This window comes from Salminus brasiliensis, chromosome 6 (assembly GCF_030463535.1).
Source record: "Salminus brasiliensis chromosome 6, fSalBra1.hap2, whole genome shotgun sequence".
Classification (NCBI taxonomy): Eukaryota; Metazoa; Chordata; class Actinopteri; order Characiformes; family Bryconidae; genus Salminus; species Salminus brasiliensis.
Window position 1 is genome coordinate 13,890,906 of NC_132883.1, and position 26,745 is coordinate 13,917,650.

Consider the following 26,745-nt stretch of genomic DNA (forward strand, 5'->3'; position numbering starts at 1 on the left):
GTTACAGCACAAAATGTTCTAGATTGTTACAGTACAGTGTTAAAGCACATAATGTTCTAGAATGTTACAGTACAGTGTGACAGCATAAAATGTTCTAGATTGTTACAGTACAGTGTTACGGCATAAAATGTTCTAGAATGTTACAGTACAGTGTTACAGCACAAAATGTTCTAGATTGTTACAGTACAGTGTTACAATACAAAATGTTCTAGAATGTTACAGTACAGTGTTACAGCATAAAATGTTCTAGATTGTTACAGTACAGTGTTACGGCATAAAATGTTCTAGAATGTTACAGTACAGTGTTAAAGCACAAAATGTTCTAGATTGCCACAGTACAGTGTTACAATACAAAATGTTCTAGAATGTTACAGTACAGTGTTACAGCACAAAATGTTCTAGATTGTTACAGTACAGTGTTACAATACAAAATGTTCTAGAATGTTACAGTACAGTGTTACAGCATAAAATGTTCTAGATTGTTACAGTACAGTGTTAAAGCACAAAATGTTCTAGATTGCCACAGTACAGTGTTACAATACAAAATGTTCTAGAATGTTACAGTACAGTGTTACAGCACAAAATGTTCTAGATTGTTACAGTACAGTGTTACAATACAAAATGTTCTAGAATGTTACAGTACAGTGTTACAGCATAAAATGTTCTAGATTGTCACAGTACAGTGTTGCAGCGTAAAATGTTATAGAATGTTACAGTACAGTGTTACAGCACAAAACATGTTATATGAAATGTTACAGAACAGGATGTTACAGAATATTAGCACAGAAATGTTCAAAATGCTATGATTCATGCTACAGAATATTGCTGCTCACAATGTTCTAGAATGTTAGAATGTTAGAGAAAGTTACAGCAGTGTTACGGCATACAAACCATATATACGTTTTTCTTGCATTTTCCTTTCCCTCCCATTGAAAACGCTGTGCTGATTTATATGCTGCCAACAGTTATAATTCATTTTATTATATATTATATGATGATTCATAGAGGGAGCTTTACGGGGTTATATTTCAACCAGCGGCCCTTATTAACTATAGATAATAAGATAATAAGGATAATAATATATATAGATAGATAGATAGATAATAAGGAGTGAATTTGATAGACTGAAACAATTCCTGGACAGGACTTTAAATGGTGTAAATTTGTATTATGTGCTGAACTGTCTGAGTGACAGACTAAAGACAATCATTGCTTAGAGAGCTGAGTAAAGTAAAGCTTTGGGTGAATCTTCTTCCGAGAAATATATGGAATACTGGTCAGACGCAAGTGTCCGATAAACTCATGGCAGCTGATTACAAAAAACTTGTGGACAGTGGACACACTTGACTTTTGTCACAGCAGCTAATCATCATAATTTAAATATATTATTAATATATTTATAGATGTTTTCCATGTTTTGCACGTGGACTTTTTCACTGACCTGGAGCTTTTTTTTTTACAGCTGCATGCTTGAATGTCATTTATAGTGATGTGCTTTATGTCTTTGAACAAGAGATCATTAAAATGAGAAAGTCAGAAACAATCCAGTCAAAAGAAACCTTCTCCATGAATATGTATGCTCACCTTTATTGAACAAAAGACAGAACAAATGAGCAGATTACACAACTTCCTTTCGAATGGGAATATATACATGAATAGCCACACACATGGCTATACTGTAGGCACTTTTAACAATCAAGTGGACGTTTGAAAAATCATTTGTAAATAAAAGCTTCAGTCGAGTAGCTTTACCATGCTCCAGTAGGAAGCCCGACTCATTTGGAATGTGACATTTTATGTAAAAAATAACATGGGTCCAACATGGGCAAACAAAATGAATGAAAAACATTTACAAACAATGAATCAAAACTTCATTCATTTGAAAGATTGTACATCATAACTTAATCATTTATACAGCAAATGTTTGTTCTAGGATGCAAAATCAATAGAGGACATACATTATAATATTTGGCAACACTTTGATGTTGTATGAAGGGTACAATACTGTTCATCAGACCTACATTACACAGTTAAAAATGCTTGAGGACATAAAAAATTAAACATATATTATAGGGATGCACTATGATACTGCAATCATATCAACACCAGCAAATAACTGAAAGAAAAAAATATGTTTAGATATGACTAATATTTCCGAACAATATTTATTACTAATCCGAGAATTAGTCCCAGTTTTTACATTTTATAAATGTTTAAGTATTGGCATCAGCAGATATGTGCATGAAAAATTCTGAATATCAGCATCACCCTACAATACCCAGACCAGTGCATCCCTATGATGGTGTTTAGCATTTTAACAGTGATGACAGATCTGCTATAAAAACTGCTATATGTAATACCTTCGTCACAGGCCTGACACACACAAACACATACATGTACAGCATATTGCTGCAAAAAAGCCCTTCAAATAAAGTGTTGCTGAATATAACCTGTAATACAGTCAGTCCAATACAGGTTCTTACATGAAACATAGATCACTGAACCAACACAACAGTTTATACAAAGTAGACTGAGGGAAAAGCTTCAAACAAAGATATTCTGCATCAGAACTGACAACACCAGAAGTCAAGACAGAAATAGTGCTTTCCAGTGTGCCGGGTAATGACCAAGGGTTCACAGAAAGTACTGCACTTCTGTTTCCTCCCCAAATGTGTTAAAACAACGTTCTGTAAAATCCTTCAGGCTGGACTGCAGTAACTTGATGCATTTTTATACATTTCATTCATGAGCTCTGCAGACTTTAACTTTTAACTAAATAACTTCTTCAGATTTGGTTTGCTCTGTACAAGATGTCTCTGAAGTAAACTCCTATATAAAGAATCATATTTAAATACTACTTTCTCTCTCTAAATGATCACGTTATTAAGGAGTAAACCTGCACAATGGATCTATTAATATTCAGAATATTTTGTTATATTTACAACATTCAGAGGCATGCAAATTTGGGCACCCCTGGTCAAGTCTTATGTAACTGTGAACAGTAGATGAACTGATCTTCAAAAGAGCAGTGCATACTGCCAATAACTTCTCATGCTGCGCAGAAATCCCCCAAACAAGAACTGAAAGTGTTTACAAGCTGTGATACTTTATACCAAACAGGGTTTTATTAAGTTCAGACAATGCTGGTCCAACTTTTACTTTTTTTTGGAAACTGTAAACGATGACAAAGTAGTAACTACTTAATAGTTTCAATACAAATATTAAAGAAAAATCTTTAATAAATAATTAACTTTAACTTTAGGCTTTTTGGTGCCCAAACGCATGCCACTGTAGATATACTGACCAGATTTAACAGAGATAATCCATATATTACCAGATCATTACAATATTTTGTCGCTGTCATACCAAAATTCTTGTCTTTTTTTTTTAACTGGCAGCTGCCCTTAGTGTTGTGTGATTATTTCATTGCAAATGGACCAATGGGAATGGGCCCAACATTACTTAAATTAATATTGCTTAAAATGACTTTTTTCCTAGCTCTGTAAAGTGACCAGGAGGTAAAAAGTGTTGGTACGACAGCGACAACGTGTTGAAAGGTAAAAAGACAACATGGCCTCTCTTCTCTATATCACTAATGTAACTCAACATTTCTCAATATTTCATAATGTATCAGCATTTCACAGGGATATAGGGATAGTAACCGATCCACAACTTTGGCAATGCAGATGAGACACATGTATAAATATGGGGATGAAATTCGTACTATGTTCAGCTATACACTGTACATTATGTAAACTGTGTGTAACTGTGTGTGAAGGTCTTTGTTTTTTACAGATCTCTAAAGCTAATAAAGAAGAGGTGTACAAAAACGTTCCCTTAGCTGCTCTGCTACAATCAGTGTCTTTTATAGAGCTACATGTTGTTCACTCCACTGAAATGAAATGGCAATAAAATAAATCTGCCAGGAATAAAACCGAGATTTACATTAATGTACACAAATATCTGTATTTAAAAATGTTTACCAAATAGATCAAATATGGCTTTTCAGATGTTAGCCATCACTGAGTCCACAGTAGATGGTCTAGATGCATTACTGGATTCTGAACTAGAGAGGACACTTGTTCAACAGAGTCTTTGCATGTCATGTTTAAAGTAAACACTGCCTAAAATAAAATATGCAAAGCTCAAAAACATCAAGCTTCACATTCCTGGGAGTGTGCATTTTCTGTTGCTCTGATGTCTTTACACTCTTAGTGTCCTCCGGCTCCTGTAGACTCCCCAGTCACCCACTGCAAGATGATGAAGCTAATGCTGCAGATCATGAAGATGAAGCCCAGAGCAGCAAACATGATCGCCTGAGAGAGAAATACATAAAAGAAAAGATGTGACACAAAGGTTTCATGTGACAAGTTTCATTAATCAGTTGTATGCAATCCATCAATCATTTATACATGAATTAATGCACACTGATATATTAGATGCACCATGTTTACCATTATTTTAGGGCGAGACTTCAGAGGCTCCTGCTCTTCAGGAACGATGCGGGTGTAGAATATTCCGGGCAGTATAAAAATAAGACTGGGAGCAGATGTGGCCCCTGGAAGCAAAAAATAGAAAAGTATATAAGAGTATATACACTCTTAGACACTCAAGGCAATGTATTCCTTCATTCCTGCACCAACAAATATTTTACCATTTTAAAGCGATTCACCATTAAGGCCACCAGGGGGCCCCAGTGAGCATGGCTGCAAATGGAAAAATTGTGAGTGTTGGCAAGTGTGGTTATATAAATGGAGATTTGTCTTTCTAGATTATCCAGTTTCATCTACTTTATTAGTAATATCCTGACAATTAGTATTAATATTTTATGATGAACATGATGAACATGTCGGACTAAGCAATGCTAAGTCCGTCTTAAAAGCAGAATTAGCTATTTGAAGGTGTGGCCACAAAATAATTGAGGTCACAAATGTTGTATCTAGTGGCCACGAAATAATATACTTAGACTACAAGATAACATATTGAGGCCACAACTATGTCAACTTGGATGAAAAATAATCCAAGAAACAATATTAATTGTTTTACAATTTTATGCCACTGAAAATGATATAAAGCTTAATAATGCAATTACACCATTTTAAAGAGCAATGAATGTTTGATCATTAAGAATATTAAGACAGGAAATAAATAAAACAAATGAACACCCTTCTTTTTAAATGTTAAGTCAACATAACAACTTATTTACATTAATGGGCTCTCCTCACTTCTTCTGCTTAAAGCCAAAATGTTCCCACACCGGAGCTATGCAATGTCCATTTGGGCTTACTCTTTTGTGGCTGGAATTAAGTAGTCTTTGGGGGAAACAGCTAACTGGGGAGGATCCATTACACCACGATCTGTGTATATATATAATCTTGCTGACATATGTAATTTTGTGGCCATGATATATTATCCTGCGGCTACTACTAAAAATCCCACCATGTCACCTTAGGAGCTCTAAAACAAAGAGATGCTAAAATGGTCGTCTTCAGGGGAAACTTTAAGAAGGGTGACATGGATATTCACTTCAGTGTAGCCCTTCAGTTTAAAACACAGGAAGAAAAAAAACTTACCAATGACGCCAAAAATTTCCTTGATGTTGGGCACGAAGACAACAAGCAGATTGACTAAGAAGAGGAGGCATATAGCAATCAAAGTATGACGAACCCAGTGGAAAGGCTTATCAGGGAACAGCAGCTGCAGGATTGCACGGCGGATCTGAACTCAAAGAAAACAATAACAAACAATGAATTCTATCAAAACACACCTGCAGTCGTACAGACTCTCAGTCATTTCAGCGTAACCTACAGCTCTGTTCATCATCTAAAACATTTACTGCATTTTCCTGCTTCTGTCAGAACCTACAGAGATACCCAGTACATCATAGCAGAATATTTGTACAAAGCTAAAAAAAAAAAGTCAAAATTAACTTGTGTGTGTGTGTGTGTGTGTGTGTGTGTGTGTTTAATACACTGAGAGTATCGTACTGGGAAGAGAACGACAGGAACAGTCAGGGTGACGGCGACCAGCACTGCAAAACGCACACACAACATCAGTGTGTCAGTCGTACTGTAACTCTTCAGCAGCTCTTCCCCCACGCTACCTGCAAGCAGAGATAATGAGCTTAGGAGCCTTCTCACAGAGTTTACATGTGCACGTGTTCTCTTCTTATCTTATTCTTTCATGCCCTACACGCTAAGCCCATGCTTACCATAGAAAGTGAGGTAGCCGAAGATTGCAGTCAGTAGATACATGATGAACATAGCCAATATGGAGACGTTAGCAATATTTTGCATGCGTTTCTTTGTTGGCCTGGAAATCACGCACACGCACACGCACACGCGCACACACACACACACATATGAAAGAAATTAACCAACATTAATCATCATGCTTGTGTGGCATTGAAAACACTGAGTACTCTATATTTATGTGCATGCCTGTGTGTGTGTGTGTGTGTGTGTGTGTGTGTGTGTGTGTGCCCCAGACATAAAGACCTACTTCCGGAGTTCAGTATAGATGGGCAGAACCTCAGGGTGACACACAAACGCGAAGGCCAGAATAGGAATAGTATACGCAGCCTGTAACACACAAAGCATTTTAGCACCATGTATTAATATTGATCATAAAGCAGAACTTCGGCTTTGGCAGGTAATCTCATGTTTCATTTGTTTTGAATGCAGTAGTTATGTTAGACACTTCCAGAGTGAACTGGACTGAGATATATGAACTGTACTTCCCTAGTTTTGTAATTCTATCCCAAAGAAATCAATATTAATATATATCTATATTAAATATATTTTAATAGTTTTGGGTTACTGTAAGTACGGACATAATCTGTAAATGATCAATTATTGATTACAGATTTGTAGGGCTGTCTCCAATGATTATATGAGAATATACCAATTATTGTTTTTGATTAATCTAGTAATCAGAAAGAAATCAGAAACAAATATCAAACAATAATAAAGCGAGATCACCAATCTTAGTAAGTAAATAATGATGAATTGCTGTTTTCTCCATGATTGCTGCACATCTGATTTGCTGTGATAAGCAGCAATAGCACTGTGACTTACCTGTGGTGTGAGAGTAACCAGTTCAGCTTTACATGTGTTGTTGTCTGAGATGTTCACAGCAGGGATGAGCATTTGCGTGGAGTTGCTGCTAGCAAATGGACACTCTGTGACAAACTTCTTATAGATGACCTGTTCCAAGAAAAACAAGATTAACAAATGTTTACAAAAGGCTTCCTAAACCACCTCAGCAAAGTTAGTGGAGGACAGAAAACACTTACAGATATGAGGAAGAAAACCATGCAGGTGAGAGAGAAGCCACTGGTGTAGCCCAGGTAACCTGTAATAGGAATGATATCAAAGCATTTAGACTTTTACAGTATCAGTAATTACACATTACACATATAATGAGCTAATTCTAGGCTTCAGAACATCTCTACAAGTGAATGGCTTTGAAAGAAGGCGACATGATAATGAAACAAAAATGAAAGGGAAGAACAAAAAGGGAAGGACATACCAAGCCGTCGCATGAGAGCAAGGGGTAAGATAACGCAGACACTGACGATCATGATGAGGTAGTTCCCTTCTATATACCATTCCCTAACGAAACATACACAGCAGGATAATGGATGAATAAAAACAAAGCATAATAATGTGATGAACCCAGGTGATATTAAGCCCACTGGACACAATGAGCAAGTGAGCTAAAAAAACAGAACCCTGTGGTTCTTACCCCGAGCTTATCTCTTGACCCAAAAGACCTATTATAACAGAGGGCAGCTCAATCTTCACAATATACAGGTAGCTTGACATAGCTGTAAGAGAACAGAAAAAAAACAAATGAATACAACAAATACATGTATTGCTAAGATCTGTCTGTATTGCTGTTGTTTTGCAATAGTAATCTCACCCCCGATGTTATGAATGGTTATAATGCAGGCTGCTATGATCTTCCCTGGCTGCCCGAATGCTCGCAAACCTAACTGTTCATATGCACGAATTCCTACAAAACGTAAGTAAGAGCATGATTAGGGTTGTATTTGTATGTGTTGCTTTGTATTTATATATAACAAGCATAAGATGGCAAATAATTCATAAATTGAAACAATTTACTAGAAGGTTGTCACTTACCAACCACTCCTGCACTCTTCAGCAGCAGGTGAATGGAGAATGCAGACAGAATGGCCATGAAGGTCAACAAAAGTCTACAACACAAACAGTATTTTCACTCAGATTTTTATGAAAACAACAATTTTAAACAAAGCATTTTAAACAACACCACTTTAAAATAAAACTACTATCATGCAAGATTTATGAATGGTTTACAATTTGTTTATTAATGGTTAATTATTGAGTAACAAACACCTTCATTAATATAATCTGTCTCATGCCAAATAGTGAGCCCATAATCATCTAAACTGTTAAAGCTGGGGTATTGCTGGTCACCTTTCTTTCTTGCCGTCTCCATCAGTCAGTGTTAAACCTCTCAACTTCAGCAGATATCGGTCAGTAGGTTATTACTATTTAAACACCATTGAATCTGGATAAAACGCTTATTTAATTATGTCCTGTTATGTCCTGTCTAATGCTTCTTTTTTATGCCCACCCAAAAACGGGCTTGGCTGTAAGTGTAAAACACATCCCCATTTGTTAATTACTTATAAATGTTGCCAACAAAGCTGAAAAAGTGAAGGTAAACAATATTGCCAGCAAGATCTAAGATTTGATAGCATGTTATTTATTTATTATTTTTTAAATAGTTATTTAAAAGCACTTTCATACACAATATGCCCAAATGTTTGTGGACACCCTTCTAATTAATGAATGCTTTCAGCAACTTTACGTTGCACCTGTTGCTGACACATATGTGCAAATGCACACACATAGCTTGTCAAGTCCCTGTAAAGAGGTACTGCCAATAGAATAGTACTCCCCGGAGCAGATAAACATGAACCTATTAGCAGGGGTAGAAAAACACCCAGCACTGAGCTATGGAGCAGTGGAACTGTGTTTGAGATGAGTTGGGAAGGTAATCATCAATCATCCTGACCTCACTAACATTCTTGTCACTAAATGCAATCAAATCCTAAAAATCTAGTAAAAAGCCTTCCATGGACAGTAGAGACAGTTACTCCAACAAAAGCAGGATACAAAATTTCACAAGAAACAATGAATGTGCATGTGTCTCAATCTTTTTGTCCATATAGTGTATATGCAATAATAGCAGTAATCAAATACAGGTAACAAGAGTCTGGGAATGGTGTTTGTGTTTGATGGAATCTACATTGGCTTGTTTGCATTTGCTTTCCATGATCATCATCTTTCTCAGAAACTAAGCATAAACTTCAGTGAAGTGCATAAATCTGGTCAGTAATCTCATTAGTTAACATTAGCTGAGCTGATCCCTTTCCTGACTCAGTCTGTCCTCTGGATTAAACCCAGACTTTTTATGTGCCCAACTACCGCCCCCTGCCGGCAACAAGCAGCATCTACACATAGTGTGTGCCATGAGCTCATTACAGTCCTGCTGTAAATTAATCCAATAAGTTACATAATGAGATATAACACACAATTTCACTCAAAGTGGATCTTTGTGTATTTAATCTTCACAGTGCAAAGCTTGGCTAGGTCAGACACGCAACCTGATCACATTTGGGACAGGAGTCAGGGCTTGTGTGTGTTAATACATACGCATGCTGATATAGACAAGTGGGTGCTGTGTAAGACTTAACAAACACACATTCTGCGCGTCAACAAACAAATGCAGGTATCAAGTTATCAAGCTACTCCTGAGTATGCACAGCAATGCACACACTTCATTATCAACTACAAATAAAAAGGGTGTTTCTGGGTGTGTACTTCATAAAACTTCATCTGACCTATTTTGCTGCCTAATCTGAACTTGTGCGACCCCTCACTATTATTAAATAAAGGAACTCAAGTGCTTTACAGCCTAAAAGGAATAGAAAGGCTCTTAATTCCTTCAGAGTAAAATTCCTCCCCAAAAAAATATACTGTAAATATCTGATTTTGCGTAATTCGAGTTTGTAGAAAAGAATGTTACACACACAGACATGCCTACATAAGCCTAAGATGGCGTATAAATAGACACAGAATCAAGCCTGCATGCTCTTTTTTTAAGCCAATACACAAACACACTAATTCTCTGCCTCACTCCTACATACACACACATGCACACAAATACACACAGCTGTGTCCAACCCCCTCCTTAACTGAAACTCAAGATTTGGTGGCTTCTGCAAGTACACCCTTCAAACTGGTCTAAAAATAAAAGCAGCACAACTGTAAACATTACCATTCTTTTACCCTATTGGGAATTGAAACACTTCGCTGATGTAGGCTTTGGATGAACCTTGCAGCAGAAAAGCTGTGCCCACGGATAGTAGTTTAGCTCTCAGGACTTTGCATACACTTTGCGTTTATGGCATGTTGGCAGTGGCTCTACAGTAAAACTGAATGAGGCCAGAGTACTATAATGATGTTTAGCTACACGCACAAACTGACAGTCAGATCTAGAACAACGTGACTCACAGAAAGAGGATAATGCCGGTGTTGGACATTGCGTAGGCCAATCCTAAAATGCCACTGCCCATGATGGCATTGCTGAGATTGAAGATGGACATCCCAAATGAGGTCTTCCCCTCAAACTGTGAGACAGAGAACAATCTTAATTTTTGCACTGACAACATAACAATGGTAACAGTAACAGCTTAAATTCCCATAGAAACCTATTATATTGTCGGTCATACAAAAAACATTGTAGCGCCAAACTGGCAACTGAACAGGACAAAAAACTTTCAGTAAAGTCAACGTAATGTATTTCTTACATATAAGTATAAGTCATGTTGGATCATTTCTATGGGCTCATTCATCATGAAATATTGACACAATATAAAGAACTACCAAATTCACATTACGTCAAAAAGTCAAAAACATAAAAAAAGAAGGTATAAGGTTTTTGCATGACTGCAGTAATATTTTGTACATAAATACGCATGCAGTCCTGGCAAACTATGGAATAAATTGCAGTGCATCTCAGTATGTACACATACACTCTGTTACATTATTAGAAAATAGCTTTTTGTTAAAGGTTAAATTACAATAGAGCCACATGGTTTCAATGTCATTTTTGGCACTGTAAAATGTCCTCATAGTCATAGTTATAGCCAGGCTTCTAAATACCACTTCAAAGGGATACAAAATTACATTGAAATGGAAACTTCTTATCAGAAAGCCACTAAGGTGGTCTCCTAAAACAGCTGCTGACGTGAAAAAAACAATTTTAGTTAGTCACTTGGCTAATTGCCAGGTTTAGTAAGTGTGATAGAGCAGCGAAAAGACAAAACTCTGATGAACTCTGGCCCGAGTTCCCCATGTATAATCCTACGCTATGTACACTATACGGATCTTTTCTCTAAGTCAGAACTGTGCATTTTATGTTGTACCAAATAAAAATCAGTAGATGAAAGAATGCAGATGTTCTGCTGAAATTGTATAATAAATAAACTAGGGCCGTCTCTGTTGATTAGAACAGTAATTAAATAATCTTTGAGACATTTAGAGGCATGCTGATATTGTACAGTATATTGTCCCCACTGACTTTATTGTCCCAGTCATCTGAAGTTCATTAGGCTAAACCCCCAAAAATTCCTTTTTCACAGCATGTGAATCTGTGTGATCAGTTGATGTAATACGCACATCTGTAAACTTGGCTTCTCCCTTCACGTCAGTCTTCGGGGGTAGAAACTGGTCTCTCTCTGCCATGCTCTCCAGAGAATCAAATCTATGACACAAAAAGAGAGAATGTGAATGCTAGGACAAATGATCACATCATTACTGTAGGACTGTATCAGTACTACAGCAAATCTGCCAGGACTGTTTTGGTGTCTGGAGTTTGTTACCCAGTCAAATCAACTTGTTGATTGAGATCACAAAAAAGATAAGTTAAGATCACAAGATAACGGTACAAAAACCCCCAAAAAAACAAACATTATAAAGCTATAACCACCTGCCTTTCTTGCTTGTGGTGAGCACCATCTGGTTTAACCCCCCTAGATGTGATGACTGATGGGTAAACATTACTGTCAGCTTCCGGTGTAGTGATAAACCATTACTCACTAATCCCTACACAGTCTGAAGTTCCGTTTAAACCGACTGCTTCCTATCCCTATGGTTTGGAATCTTGAATTCACAAATTTCCCATGTAGTCCTCTTTACAAGGAACTACTGGGGTGATAGGAATGCGCCTACAGACTTCCATTAATAAACTAGCCGAGTAGCTGTAAAAGCAAACACTACGTTTGAGGTTTGTCTGTGTGTATTAGAGTTTCCAGTGAACAATTTCATTTTGATATTACAGTCTAAAATTCTGACTCAGCAAATTACTGACATGCTAATTTTAGGGAGGATTTTAACTGATACATAGCCAGGACTGATGCACTCACATTGCATAGACTATAAATCTATTTTAATTCTAATTTTATTTTAAATCTATTGAATATTTAAGCCCCAGTGTCCAAACTGGTTCCAAAGCTGTCTGATTATGTTGTTATTAGAGAAATATAAATAAGATATATAAATAAGATTTTTTTAATTCTTATTTATATTGTGTATATAGTGTAAATTATTCTATCTAAATTTAAATTTTTCTAAATTTTCTAACTAAAATCTAAATTTTTGTAACTGAGTGTCTTGCTATTCCTTTCTGCTGTTACACTGAGAATTTCCCCACTGCGGGACTAATAAAGGACTATCTTATCTTATCTTAAATAAAGTTTTGTTTTAATTGTAGTTTATATGTAATAGCCAATAGCCATTTTAGCTATGCATGGTTGGAATGTTTTGTTTAATAAAAAAAAAAACAGGCTTAATTGTAATTTAATTTGTATTCAAATTATGAAATGCTGACACAAAAAAGCATCAAGACAAGCTGCTGTAATTATCTGTAAAAGAAAAAGGGAGGAACTACGCAACCTTAGAGGTTAGACATGGTTCTTCCTAAAGTTCTCAGCTTTTGTGAGGTTCCTTTTTAATACAACACAGATCTGCACTACACTAACTTTATCACTGAACGTAATCATTCTCAACAGGCCCCTGGTCAACAGTTTTCTCAGTTTTCCATAAAAGGTTGCCAAGTAAGCACTGCGTATATACTACTGTATATCATGCTTACATATTAATACAGTATTAGTATTACTAATAAAAAGAGTTTTCTTCTCAGTCTCTCAACTGTTGTACTGGTCTTTATTAACAGCCCCCTCCCCCCAGAGTAATAAGGTGTTGAGAACTGGGAGGGGTTTTGGTGGTTGAATGCGTCTTGGAGATACGGACGCGTTTACAGCATGCAGCTTAAATGTGTCCCAGACCACCTCCTGAAGTGTCTCGAGTGATCGGATTTGTATGTGGTTTAAATGCCTCTTGTATTTTTATGACTTGGCCTTACCCAGATACCCAAGATGCATAAAGTGACCCAGTGAAAACGAGGTACTGCTAAATCCAGGTGAGAAGAAAACAGAAAACATCATCTACTCATTAGAATTATTAATCTATCAGATTTTTTTTCATTTTAATCTCTACAGATCTATATAAGAATAAATATCACTAGTGACAGTAGCTAGTATACGCTAAGTAGCAAGCATTAGATAATTAAATGTTAAGTGCATGTTCTTACAATAGTGTGACTTTATTGTGTCAAAAAAAAACAATTAACAGTTTATGCAATTTGCAACTTTGAGGGAATGATTACAGAAGTATCCAGATCCTTATCCCTAATGTTAGATATTCCTTTCTAATATTTATCTAACAAACACTGCTTAAAGCATTATTACGCAACAAGTCTACATCTTAACTGCAGAAACAACTTCAGTGTTGTAATACTCTGTTTCTCAGGTGAGAGTGTTTTATCAGCAGTAAAGGAAATGTCTTAACCACAGCAGAAATACTTAACCTTTTACAGAACTGACATGCGTTACAGCAGGTACAGCAACCACTGAGGTAAATTCGTTTAATAGCAGGTTATATCTGTGACACTATCTGAGAGTAAACAGGTAACGAAAGTATTCGTGCCGAAACATGAAACATACCCATCCTCCAGAGTCATTTTCCCAGGGGTGGGTTCATGGTGACCATTAGCCATCTTCTGAAGCTCCATACTGGCCTAAAGAGTGTTCAGCGATGCTCTGGAAGTGCTGGTTTATGCTGGTTTGTATCCTCTTTTGGTTGAATGTAAATAAATAGGTTTGAGAACCGAACCTGCAACATATAGAAAAAACAACACAGTTAATAACTGTTTATGATTTAGTTATTCTGATCCTAACAAGACAAATATTATTGCCACATACACATCTCACATCTCCAAAAATGGCAACTTTAGAAGGAGACTCAAAACTCAATAGAAGTCAATGTAAAAGGATTTCATTCCAAGTCAATTTGGGTCATTTTTATTGGTCCATTCATTATACAATTTGGTAAAAAGAAAAAACAGCAAAAATTTAAATACAATGCATGATACTCAATATATACACTAAATTAAATTAATGCATAAAATTGTACTTTGTGCTAAAATGGGTATGTTGAATGGTCTCTCTCCATGCTGAAAGCTCTCTCTCTCACACACATATATACGCACATAGACAAGCTAGACAGAATGATTAGAGCACCACCTCAGAACTCATTCACAGAAACATGTAATAACCTCCCTCAGTGAGTGAAAGTGGGGGAGAGAAAGACTATGTACTTCAGTGGATCAGAGGAGACTTGACAAGTCTTGAAAAAAATATACATGAAAATATATTTACATCCTTTAAAAGGTTTTATGAGTATAATTTAAAGGTAATTACTGACATGCAGGATGTAAGCTGCTGTAAGCGTACGTCATATCCTACTCCATTGATAAAGCAGTAAAAACATTCAGTGTCACGCAGCTAGTGGAAAATCCAGCCCTGATAAAGAACAGATGTGGGTTTGTGTATGGGTGGCACGTATAAGTGCTGCTTTCAGGTGGACAAGTCTTCTCTGTTCCTCTGCATGAAACCCCAAGTTAGCTATTCACATGCCCAGAGAAGGTTTATATTACAGTAGAAAGTCCATATTCAGAAGCAAGCTACAGTCTGCTTTCTAAGAAAAAATTTGGTTTGACAAAAAAAGTGTGGAGCCTGGAGACTTCCCATTGACCAGTACATATAATTCCCCAACAGACCACACACTGAGGACAAATGAATAAACACATGGGTTTACTTTTCAGGCATAACAGCAGGGATAGGATGATCACCACCCCAATTCATCCCCAACTTTCCCCAAAAATACTGGATGGAGCACCACTATCTTTCCAGAGTACACTAATCCACTGCTCCACGGCTCAGTGCTAGGGGACTTTATACCTCTCTAGCCCATGCACAGCATTAGGCATGGTGCCAATAGGTTCATGTTTATCTGCTCCAACGAGTCCTATTCTATTGGCAGTGCTTCTCTACAGGGACTAGACAAGTTGTGTGCATTTCTGTCAGCAATGTTACTTAAACTTAAAGTAGCTGAATGCATTTATTACAGGGGTGTCCACAAACCTTTGGACATATCGTGTATATGACAGGTCATGCGTCCCATATGTCCTGTATGCTCCTGCAGTCAATATGTTTTTCAATCTATTTTGTACACTTTTCCGTTTTTCTTTTCTTTCTATGGTATTCAGCACCTGACAGCTAACTACAACGTATGTGATCAACGTTCATCATCAGATTGTTGACTGTTTTGAACGAAGAGTTTAAACTCAAAAAGTTTCCATATTGCAAATGTGTTGACTCTCCGTTAACACATACAATACTTTGTAGGGTATCTTTTGTTGTCATTTAAAAAGAGAAGAGTGAACCAAAACAGTCCAATAAAAACCGGCTGCATCCGTTTTCTAAGGAATTCTTTTAGCATAAAGTAGCAGCACACGAGACGGGGCGACTGTATTAATGCAAATGTCATGTGATATCGTAATATCATAAAACATTCAGAAAATACTATGATCTTGAATTTGAATCATATTGCCCAGCACTGATATCCAACCCAAATATATAATAGTAGTTGATAAAATATGTAATAGTTGTTACTAACATCAATAGTGGTCTTATTACTTTCTTTTCATATTAAATTATATGCGGTCATAAATGATACAATACTTCTTTTGAATAAACAAATTAGCCTAAACACACTGAGACACTGTTTACATCTGCTTTACTTTTCTTTGTGCTTTGAACAGTTCTGCATAGATCTTTTTACTTTGATGTCCACCAAAAGCTAAGAAGGTCTTTCCCCTTGTAAAGTTACCATTTTGTACATTCAAGGACAGTAATGATGTCTATATAATCCCTGCACATTATTATATCACTGCTTCAGTGTCCTTTTTAGTTTTCTCCATGGTTTGAACCCTGTACCTGCTCTGCACACTGTAATAAATCAGGATGAACAGACCAATAGAAATGCTCTAAATTACCTGGAATAAACTCTTATTTTACATTAACTTCCATCCAAAGTTTAGAACATGTGTGCCTTCTCCTGTAAAGTCACCGTTCTGAAGATAGGTGTTTACATTGGACAGTGAAAATATACTGTATTTATCTACATACTTCAGTATCCTGAATGCAAGTGCCCTGAATGGTGATTCCTATTCTGATTACTGTCACTGCTGGTCTTTCAACCTGTAGCAACAGCGTGCAATGATGTATCTTTATTTACATGTGACTGCTCAAGATGCCTACCACAGCATCCACATTATGGTAGAATCCATTGTCCTGGACCAAACACAACACCACCCCTCTCACGCTATGGCGGGGAAGCAGCATTTGGAGCATGTGTAACTCTCCGCTAGCCAGCACTGACTCTTCTCACCTTTGGAGCCACGTAAGGACTGATGATGAATGTACAGACACCAGGGTAAGCTTGTAGGTCAGGAAACGCTTATAGAGACACAGACAGGGCTAATCTGCTTTTGGCAAAACAGAAGCAGAGAAGCAAGGCATCCTTCGCACTTCTTCCGGGCCTTAGCTGCGGACCTTTCAGCGGACAGCTACAGCCCGATTCAGTAAAGCTACAGTAAAACTCTACAGAAAGTTTCATTTCCATCTCAGAGAAACAGACTTCACTGTCAGTCTTAAGAGAGGGAAGATAAAAGGGAATAGAAAACCCACCACCAGAAACTGCAACTGCTGAAGGGGTGTTTGTTTCATATGCAGAAATGATGACCAGGTGTAAACAAACAGAGTAAACACTGCATATCAACTTTCTTCGGTGAGTTGGTAGGTTCCTCCTACTCCAGGTCCAGGTCAAGAGCTTAAACCAGCGCATTAAACTTAGCGGCCAAAGTATTTAAGACAAGTCAACACCCAACACGCTTACATCCCCTAATGTTAGTCTGGATTACATTAATAATCTGTTCTTCTTTTATAATATTCATATTGAAAATGCATCAACCCATATGGCTCAAAAAGGCTTTTGACTGAGGTATTCACACAAGTATTGGACAAAAGTTTTGAGACACCTGCTCTTTTATTCTTTTTCTTTAAAATCAAGGCTGTTAAGAATATTTAGTTGGAGCTTTAGTTGGAGTAACTGTCTGTACTGTCCTCTACCAGGATCTGATTGCAGTCAGTGATAAGAGCGTTAGTGAGGTCAGGGTATTGGATAGTGACCACCCCCCTCATCCCCAACTCATCAGTTATTGGGACTCCAGCACATTTGGTTGCTAATTCCCAGGCTTTTCCCAAATCACATTTCCAAACCATTGGCTACACAAAAGGGCCGCATAATTGCCCTTCTTTCTTGAACACTACGTTTGAGAAATGTTCAATTAAAAAATGCTAATTAAAAAAAATGTAGATGAGCTAAGCTGGATAACCAGCCTGGCTGAAGAAAAAGTACAGAAACAGCCGGCTTTCAGGCGCGTGGTTCCTGTATGATGCAAGATTTCCTTACTACTGCACACACACACACACACACACACACACACACACACACACACACACACGGAATATCTGACTCACACACGGGAATGAGAGAGTTAGCCAGCGTTAGCTACTCACCACTGTGCGCGGTGTGAGGTGAAGCTGTGTGCTGAGAGGCGCTGAGAGGCGCTGAGAGGGCTGGTGCTGGTGCTGGGGCTGGTGCTGGTGCTGGGGCTGGTGCTGGTGCTGGGGCTGGTGCTGGTGCTGGTGCTGGGGCTGGTGCTGTGTTTACGGGGTTCAGGTGGAGGACTGCTCTCTAACACTGCGTTGCTGCGCTGTGTCTCTCGCTGCGGGGAGGAGGTCTAGCGTTTACCTCTTACCTGTCCTCCCACACCTGATTGGAGGAAGGAAGATTAGCTCCACACAGAGGGAGGTTGGAGTTTGCGTGTGTGTGTGTCTACCCACTTATGTGTATGTGTGTGTGTGTGTGTGTGTGTGTATGCGAATGGAAGAACTATAGTGTTATTGTTCAACTACAATTGAGAACGCGCGTGCGCGTGCCCGCGCAAAATATACGAAGAGAGAAAGTGGAAATTGGGAACGCCACAAACGCGCATGCGCGTTCATATGCGCTAAACGTGCGTTTTCGGGTCTAGGTATCTGTGTGTGTGCGTGTGTGTGTGTGTGCGCGTGTGTGTGTGCGTGCGTGCGCGCGAGTATCCTACATTGGCTGCAGAGCATGTGTAATGAGATTAAGAGATCAGGCTTTTTTAAGGTTGCCTTGCGCAGCTGCTACTGAAAGGCCATAAACCCAGAGCACTCCACACACTGGAGTCACTGGGGTCTGACCAATCTGTCTGACTACATTTCTGGAGCAATTTATTTGTTGAACTATTGAATATAAATTTATTGTGATCTAATAAATGTCATTATATATATGTAATATATAATGTAGGCCCGAACTCTGGCTAATGGCTGATATGCTCTCGCCTAATTTCTCTGTGTTGTAAATGCATCTTCATTATTTTATTATTTGATATCTCAAATATTGGCTTGGCTAATTTTTAGTTATTCCTCAATTGGGACAAAAACTGCCAGCTTCATGTTATGCGTTACAAGGACAATATGTAAATACACTGATCAGCCATAACATTAACATTACTGACAGGTTGTTGATTGATTGTCTTTGACAGTGACATTGATCAACAGGTGGATATAATATCAGCAAGTAACCAGTCAGTTCCTGAAGGTAATGATTAAAAAGCAGGGAAAATGGACAAGTGAACAAATCTAAACCACTTTGACAAGGGCAAAACTGTGACAGGGTAAGAACATCTCCAGAACAGCAGGCAGGTCTTATGTCTTATGTCTTATGTCCTGGTATGCAGTAATCAATACATACCAAAAGTGGTTTAAGAAAGCACAACCAGTGAACCGACCTCAGGGTAATGGGCATCTTAGACTCACTGATGCTCATGGAAGCCCCACCTCACAACTTACAGGACTTAAAGGATCTGCTGCTAATGTCTTGGTGGCAGATACCACGGGATGCCTTTAGAGATCCTGTGAGGTTAACGCCTCGAATGGTCAGATCTGTTGCGGCATAAGGGGGATCTAGACTGGTGTGGCTGATGTATGTATGTATGTATGTATTTATGTCTAACCAACTTTGTATACATATTTAAATGCTTATATTTTAGAACATATAAACAATATAAAAAAGTATGTATTCACAATGGCAGATTTGATTAGACATTCAGTTCTGAGAGGCTCTTGCTCTTTGCCCAGAAAGGATTTCTTAAGGTCAAGTCCTGACTGGCTTACTAAATGATGTAATTACATTATGTGAGGTTGAGGCAGGGTTTAACAAGCGTCCCATTAATATTCATTCTACATATTCATTTCAAATATTGCAACCAGTGCCACCAGACACAAGAAATGCAGGTCAATTCATGTGTCCATTCAGTTCATATACACCACATTTGAACATGATATACAGCTAAGTAGGTTTAGCTTGTAGTGTAGCATAGCTACTCTAGACACCTGTAGGCCCGAACTCTGGCTAATGTCAAGTTAATGGCTAATATACTCTTTTGCTAATGACTCACCTAGTTTCTCTGTGTTGTAAATGCATCCTTGTTATTTTATTATTTGATATCTCAAATATTGAAACGAGTGGAGCAATTCTGTCCAAAGTGCAGATTCTAACATTTTAGCATCTAATTTAGATTGGAACACCCTATTCATTTTTGGTGTCTTTTCTTGTTATCGAAACAAATGAACCATTTTGAAGCTTTGATGCCTTTTCCAAACACCTTTTGACGATATTTCGGTATAGCACCAAAAAGATTTACACTGCCATTACAAGTCCAACAACTGTTTTAAGGACTCTATAAAATCTTTTTTCAGGGTATAGACTCAGATCTTGATTAATCTGCAACCGAGACCAGGAAATACACCCATTGCTAGCACCTCACACTCACACTTTCTGTTTCAGGTCTTGCTCTGTAAGTGTATAACAAGGTACTGGCATTGGCATCAAACCAGCTTGAACAATATCCAGCTCAAATCTCTATGGAATCATGTAAATCAGACGTAATCGAAATAAATGATAGCACTATTTAAAGAACTCACCTCAGCAAAACTGACTGTATAATAAAAGGCAGTTGATTAGATAGAGTGTCCATCCTAACCTATGCTAAAAGACAGGATGAGGCCTGTAGTCTTGTGGCTGTGTGTTTGTGTGTGTACTGATTTATCAGTAACAAAGTGATTAAAATAAATAAAAAATAGAGCATATACACTGTCACGGAGCAGGATGTCGTCAAAGCTGTTCTTATGAGTCAAACAGGAACTGGGGAGTGGCTCAGTGGGCATGTGTGTGGCTGTGCTGTGGAAACACCATTACACAGCGGGTGTTGCAACCTGACCACAGCTTGGGGTCTTTCATCTGTAGTAGTGGTAAACTGGTAGTAACTCTGTCCATTTAATATGTACATTTGGCACGTTTAGCTGTGATTTAGCGAATGACTTGAAGCGCTTTGAAAGGAATGGACGATGTCATTCATTCTCTTTTTGGTCTGATGCCTAGTAATAGCAAGGCTAATATCCCTATATCAACACTTTGATCACTGGGATCATTTGCGGTCTGTGCAGTGTTAAAGCAGCTTTATGTGACAATTCGTATTTCTTGCTGCTGAGCTTTCCAACTGGAAAGTGCTTCATGCTTTGAGCCAGCCCTAAAAGAACATGCATTTCTGGACAAGCTGAGAGAATCAGAACCGTCATAGAAAGTTAAAGAAAGACGTGGACTGGTGCAGTTGAGTAAAATAAGAGTTTTTTTACACAAATATGACTTGTGTTATTTAGGTCTCACCAGCATTATCCTGCCTGTTTGACCAAACTTACATAGTGCAGCTAGCAGTGTGCCTAGCCCGGAGTAGCTGTTATTGCAATGGAAAAAATGCTACATAATGCAGCTTTAACGAAACTGCCTGTACAAGTTCATAAATATTTAATATATTTAATATATACTTAATATTTCATATTTACTGCTTTTAAGAGCTTTTAAGACTTGTTAGTTGATGGGTAATTGCCTAATAATTTGAGATTAACATTTGAATTTTCTGTTCAATATATGCAGAACAAAAGTACACACTGGCGGATTAATATAAACTGCAAAAAGCCTAATCTCAGCATGCCAGGTACCTTCAGTCTCCTCCCTAAAAAGATATGTAGACATATCAGCTGTAAAATTAGCACTTTTTGAACAAAGTTAACAGTGTGGTGTGTATAAGTGCCTCAACTGTCCACAGCACGTTTATGTTGGTGTTTTAACGTGCTAGGCTGACAGTGACAGTGTTAGAAGTTAACATGCATTATGCGCACAGTTTCCTGAAATTCATTTGAAATTCGCAACGAATAACCTGAGCCCCTGTCAAGGACTTCAGCTGAAATTTACTGCGAGACGAACTTCTGCCTAAGAAACAGTAATTTGGACTTTTCTCAATTGAAGTTTGTCTCGCAGTAAATTTCAGCTAAAGTCCTTGATATGGGTCCGGGTCATTAGTTGTGTATGTGAGATGGTAAAGGGATCCATTACCCTGCTGACATGCCACAGCTGTGCGTGTGTGTATGTGTGCAGGTGACAACTTTGGAACTGTCCATTTCAAATACCACACACACATCCTTACACAAATCCACACTGGTGACAAACACACACACACACACACTTACTTATCAGTTTAGAGCAGAGGCTGCTCTCTAGGACAGGCTTCTGTATGGCAGTAAGCGGATGAGTGATAATACAGTCATAAAAGGAGATTCTTTCATTCACAGAAACACTCGAGAAAATTCCACTTTTTCTTCAAAGACATTTCTAGAGGCTTGTTTATGCACTACCAAATCAGAGGGCCTACATTTCCTACATTTTATTTCTCCCCCCTGAAGTCCCCTTATGATGTTTGCATGGACTTACACACCAAAAACAATCATAAATCACAATTTCCAACCTAACTTTATCTCTTAGAATCAGACTGTTAAGAGGGAAAGCTAGCAAACCTGGATGAGCCAGTCTATGAAATGTGCCTGAAAACAGTTGTAACACTCCTAAGACCATTCACCAATAACTTTGTGCTCTCAGATATGAACTTTATCCTCTATAAACAGGTGGGATTTGAGCCTCAGTTAGCTGGATGTTCTACAGACCTTTGGTTTTTGGGTAATTTGGATAGATTGCTGCCAAATCCAACTGCCTTTAACTTGAGAAGATAATTGCTTGTTTAATTCCCGGTTTGGCCATTTTCCCTAATAAGCAGCCACTCGGTCCAACTAAAGGGAGACGTGATGTCAATGCATACCCTCTACAGGCAGATACTGTATATGTAAATGTATGGGGTTTTTTTTTTGTGATGACACAAAAAAATATGAATTCAGAACAAGCTGTTTCTGCGGCTTATTTTTAATATATGGACTGTATGGAACGGGGAGTGAACACCATGTTATTAAGCTTTAGCAATGTTTATATATTATATTAAACACTTTTACCACAGAAAGAAGATGTATATTTGGTTTAGCATGATATGGGGCCTTTAAGACAAAACTGTGGTCAGATTGAGGTGAATGTTGCCTATGCTAAACATCCCTGGACACATATCTGAGAGCACAAGGTCAATTAATGGACGTAGGAGTGTTTCGACTGTTTCCAGACCCATTTAGTAGACCGGCTCATCCAGGTTTCTCTTTTAATCAAACTATGGACTTAGGAGTGGGAAATTTAAGTCCAACTCCAGTGGGCTTGTTTTTTCCATTACGTGAGGGTAATCAATTTGACGTGTCCTTGAGGTCTGTAAGGCTGTAAACCATTGATTCTGTACGTCTGACCTGTTGATTTTAATTTAAAGTGTTCATCTGAACTGAATGAAGCCCATTAGCTTGTTACCAAATAGTGTCTCAACATCCGTTCGAAATGTGTATAGACTCTATATACTTTTCACTATTCAAACCTGTTACTAAGGGCAATATTACACAATTAAGGTGGGAAATCGAAGCATATAACGAAACAATCTGCCTCTATAACAGGCTTCATTAGTGTCAGTTTTTGGTGCCATGTGGCTAATGGTGGAAGTGAGTCAGATAGCACATGTATGAAACACATGGTGAGCAGAGCAAGAGAAGAAGCACATGAATATTTAACCAGCTAATCTACTACACTGACAGGACATCCATTCACCGGTGTCCTCCGGAACTATCACAAATTTACTGGCCATCTGACTAAAGGTCTTAACCCATTCTCCTTACCTTCTTTCTTCTTCTTCTTCTTCTTCTTCTTCTTCTTTAAGAAAGAGTTCCCAGAACTCTGGCAGGCTCCTGCTGGGGTTTCTAACAGGTCTTTGCTGGTGATTCTGCTGGAAATCAGAGAGAAGGTGACCTCGGAGATAAGGTGAAGGAGCCAAACAGAGGAGAGTGGAGAGAGAAAAGGGTACAGGAGGAAGCAGAGATAGGAAACAAAAGGCAGAATGAACTTGAGCACATTCTTTGCTGAAGCTCCGCCTCTTAAAAGAGCGGGCTGACTCTTATTTCTGCTCTCGATCTTTTTCTTCTTCGTACTTAATCAAGGATTTGGCTTTAAAGGGGCTGTATCCTTATTTTTCTTGTATGTTATTTTTCTCTGAGGTCTGCTAATTAGGTTTATTAGTATGTACAACATAGTCCAGCCTGGTTTTGGTACAGGGGTACATGATCAGCTTATTATTCTTTAGAGGTAAAGACAGGCTGTTTTTGTAAAGGCGCCTTTAAAACTGATGTATATGTATATTTGTGTTTGTGTAAATTTGATGTATATTTTTTGGATTGGTGGTCCTGTTTTGTGAGTCATTCAAAAGTGCAAAGTGTGACTTCAGTAGGGGTGAAAAATGCTCAGTTGCATTTTTGCACAACCACTGGAAAAACCGTGTCTCTGATTTTCCTTTTATGATGGGCTTGAATGGTTTACATGATCTCACAAGAGACACATGGCATAGCATAGCTTTGTTTTTAGCACAGACATTATAATTATACTATTATAATATGCAATATAACAATTACAATATATACAATTATATACACAATATATATATATATATATATATATATATATATATATATATATATATATATATAACATTACATTGAATCATGTAACTTCTTTGCTGTGTTCTCTCATCTGGCTTCCTGTAGCTGCCCGCATCAGATTCCTAACCCTGACACCGGCCTACGAAGCCCAGAATGGACCAGCTGCTGCGTACTAGATGGCAATGGTCAAAAGCTGATCAGCACCAAGAGCCCTTTAGGCGTTGAGTACGGCTCAGCCTGACCCGCCATCCTTTAAGATCCACAGAAGACCAGCATCCATCATCTGTGCTTTAGAGTTGCTCGCTGTTTTCAAACGCAGACTGAGGACCCAGCTCTTCCAAGAGTACTTGGCCAAAGGGTAGTGCTGAGTATTGTGGTCTCCATACTGACTTTTGTGTTTAGTAGTATCCAGGCATAGCCGTATCTTTTGAATCCTAGTCTGTATGAACTAGCTAAGGGTATTTCCGGAGTAAACCGTGAAGCACTTTTGTAAGTCGCTCTGAATAAGAGCGTCTGCTAAATGCTGTAAATGTAAATGATCACTTTCTAGTCATCAGAGCGTCGGGATATCGATAACAGGGTTGTGGGTTCGATTCCCGGGCTCGGCAAGCTGCCACTGTTGGGCCCTTGAGCAAGGCCCTTTACCCTCTCTGGTCCCCGGGCGCTGGAGTTGGCTGCCCACCGCTCTGGGTGTGTGTGTGTGTGTACTCACTGTCCCTAGTTCACTAGTGTGTGTGTGTGTGTGTGTGTGTTCACTACAACAGATGGGTTAATTGCGGAGGACACATTTCGCTGTACAGTGACAAATACGTGCACCTTCACCTTCTTACATTCTGTTCTCTGGATTGCCTCCCTGTCCTGCTCTGGCCTGTCCTGCTCTGTCCTGCTCTGGCCTGTCCTGCTCTGCTCTGTCCTGTCCTGCTCTGTCCTGCTCTGCTCTGTCCTGCTCTGCTCTGTCCTGCTCTGGCCTGTCCTGCTCTGGCCTGTCCTGCTCTGTCCTGCTCTGTCCTGCTCTGCTCTGTCCTGCTCTGTCCTGCTCTGCTCTGTCCTGCTCTGTCCTGCTCTGCTCTGTCCTGCTCTGCTCTGTCCTGCTCTGCTTTGGTCAGGCCAGGTTTTCTTTTAGACACAACAGTGTTTCAGGGTCGGGGTTTTTCACAAATGTCTATAGCTGAGGTGCTCAAACTAAATCAGCATACTAAAACTAATTCTACAGAGGCCCGAAGAGTCACACAGAGGCCTCCTCTGAATACACGTGTCAGTGTCAGTGTCTGCGCTGCGAGTTATTCTCAAAAGAAAGAGAAACTCCCGCCATTAGCGGCACGTTGGCGGCGGGGCATGTGAAGAGAGCCCGCGCTCATGAGTGAAAGTGAAACCGAGAGGGGGCTAGAAGACTGCTTTGCTGCCATCTGGTGAAGATTAGATGAAGTGGACGGTCTGAGCTGCCCTCTTCAGCACCGCACTAGTGCTTTGGGTAGAGCTGGTCAAATGCAAATGGCGCACCCTAAAGCCTCAATCTAGATATTTCGTAGCTTTGAGAATTCACTTCCCAACGCCTCGAGTGTCGACCACGGCCATTCTGAACATTCCCCACGATACACTAATAAAAGACACCACCGCACTGAAAAGCGACCGGCTTAAACTCTCGTGTCTTGATTTTTTTTCTAGCAGATTATCATTTACATTTACATTTACGGCATTTACGACTTACAGAGTGCTTTGCTATTTACCCAAGAGAAGCCATAGCTAGTTAGAATAGACTAATAATTATAAGATAAAATATTCTTAAACATCGAGTCTAGCACCATCACTCGTTTTACAGTTACATTATCCACTCAATTAGTAAATTACTGAAAGTAAGGAAATAAAATCACACTTAAAAAAAATTCAATTTGTTGTTTAAAGCTTCAAATATCGAATATTTGGACTCTAATGTCTCGGAATAATGACTTACGTTTCTGAACTTTTGATTATTTTTTATCTAATAAATTATTATTTCGACAGAGAAATGTTTTCAAAAATAAATAGATAATAATCTGAGATTATTAAGAGATTTTAAGTCTGAGATTATTAAGATTTTAAGAAACAGAACGATGTGTCTTTCCAAAAGCATGAGGGGGGGGGGGGACTCTTATTTTGGTGGATTGCTACTGAAATAGCAACCTGGAAGAAGGAAATAA

At 38.5% G+C, this 26,745-nt stretch overlaps 1 protein-coding gene across 1 annotated transcript; it reads right to left on the reverse strand.

The window, feature by feature from the left end:
- Nucleotides 1-1,560: 1,560 nt before the first annotated feature.
- Nucleotides 1,561-23,945, reverse strand: slc38a5a (solute carrier family 38 member 5a). Its single transcript, XM_072681735.1, has 17 exons — nucleotides 23,756-23,945; nucleotides 18,095-18,350; nucleotides 14,117-14,285; nucleotides 11,733-11,817; nucleotides 10,566-10,681; nucleotides 8,145-8,218; nucleotides 7,924-8,016; nucleotides 7,747-7,828; nucleotides 7,531-7,613; nucleotides 7,295-7,353; nucleotides 7,077-7,205; nucleotides 6,502-6,581; nucleotides 6,212-6,312; nucleotides 5,988-6,103; nucleotides 5,574-5,718; nucleotides 4,455-4,558; nucleotides 1,561-4,316 (listed from the first exon to the last, which is right to left on the reverse strand). Exons 3-17 carry the CDS (start codon nucleotides 14,182-14,184, stop codon nucleotides 4,212-4,214), a joined length of 1,440 nt encoding a protein of 479 aa, XP_072537836.1. The 5' UTR covers nucleotides 14,185-14,285; nucleotides 18,095-18,350; nucleotides 23,756-23,945; the 3' UTR covers nucleotides 1,561-4,211.
- Between the last annotated feature and the right edge of the window lie 2,800 nt (nucleotides 23,946-26,745).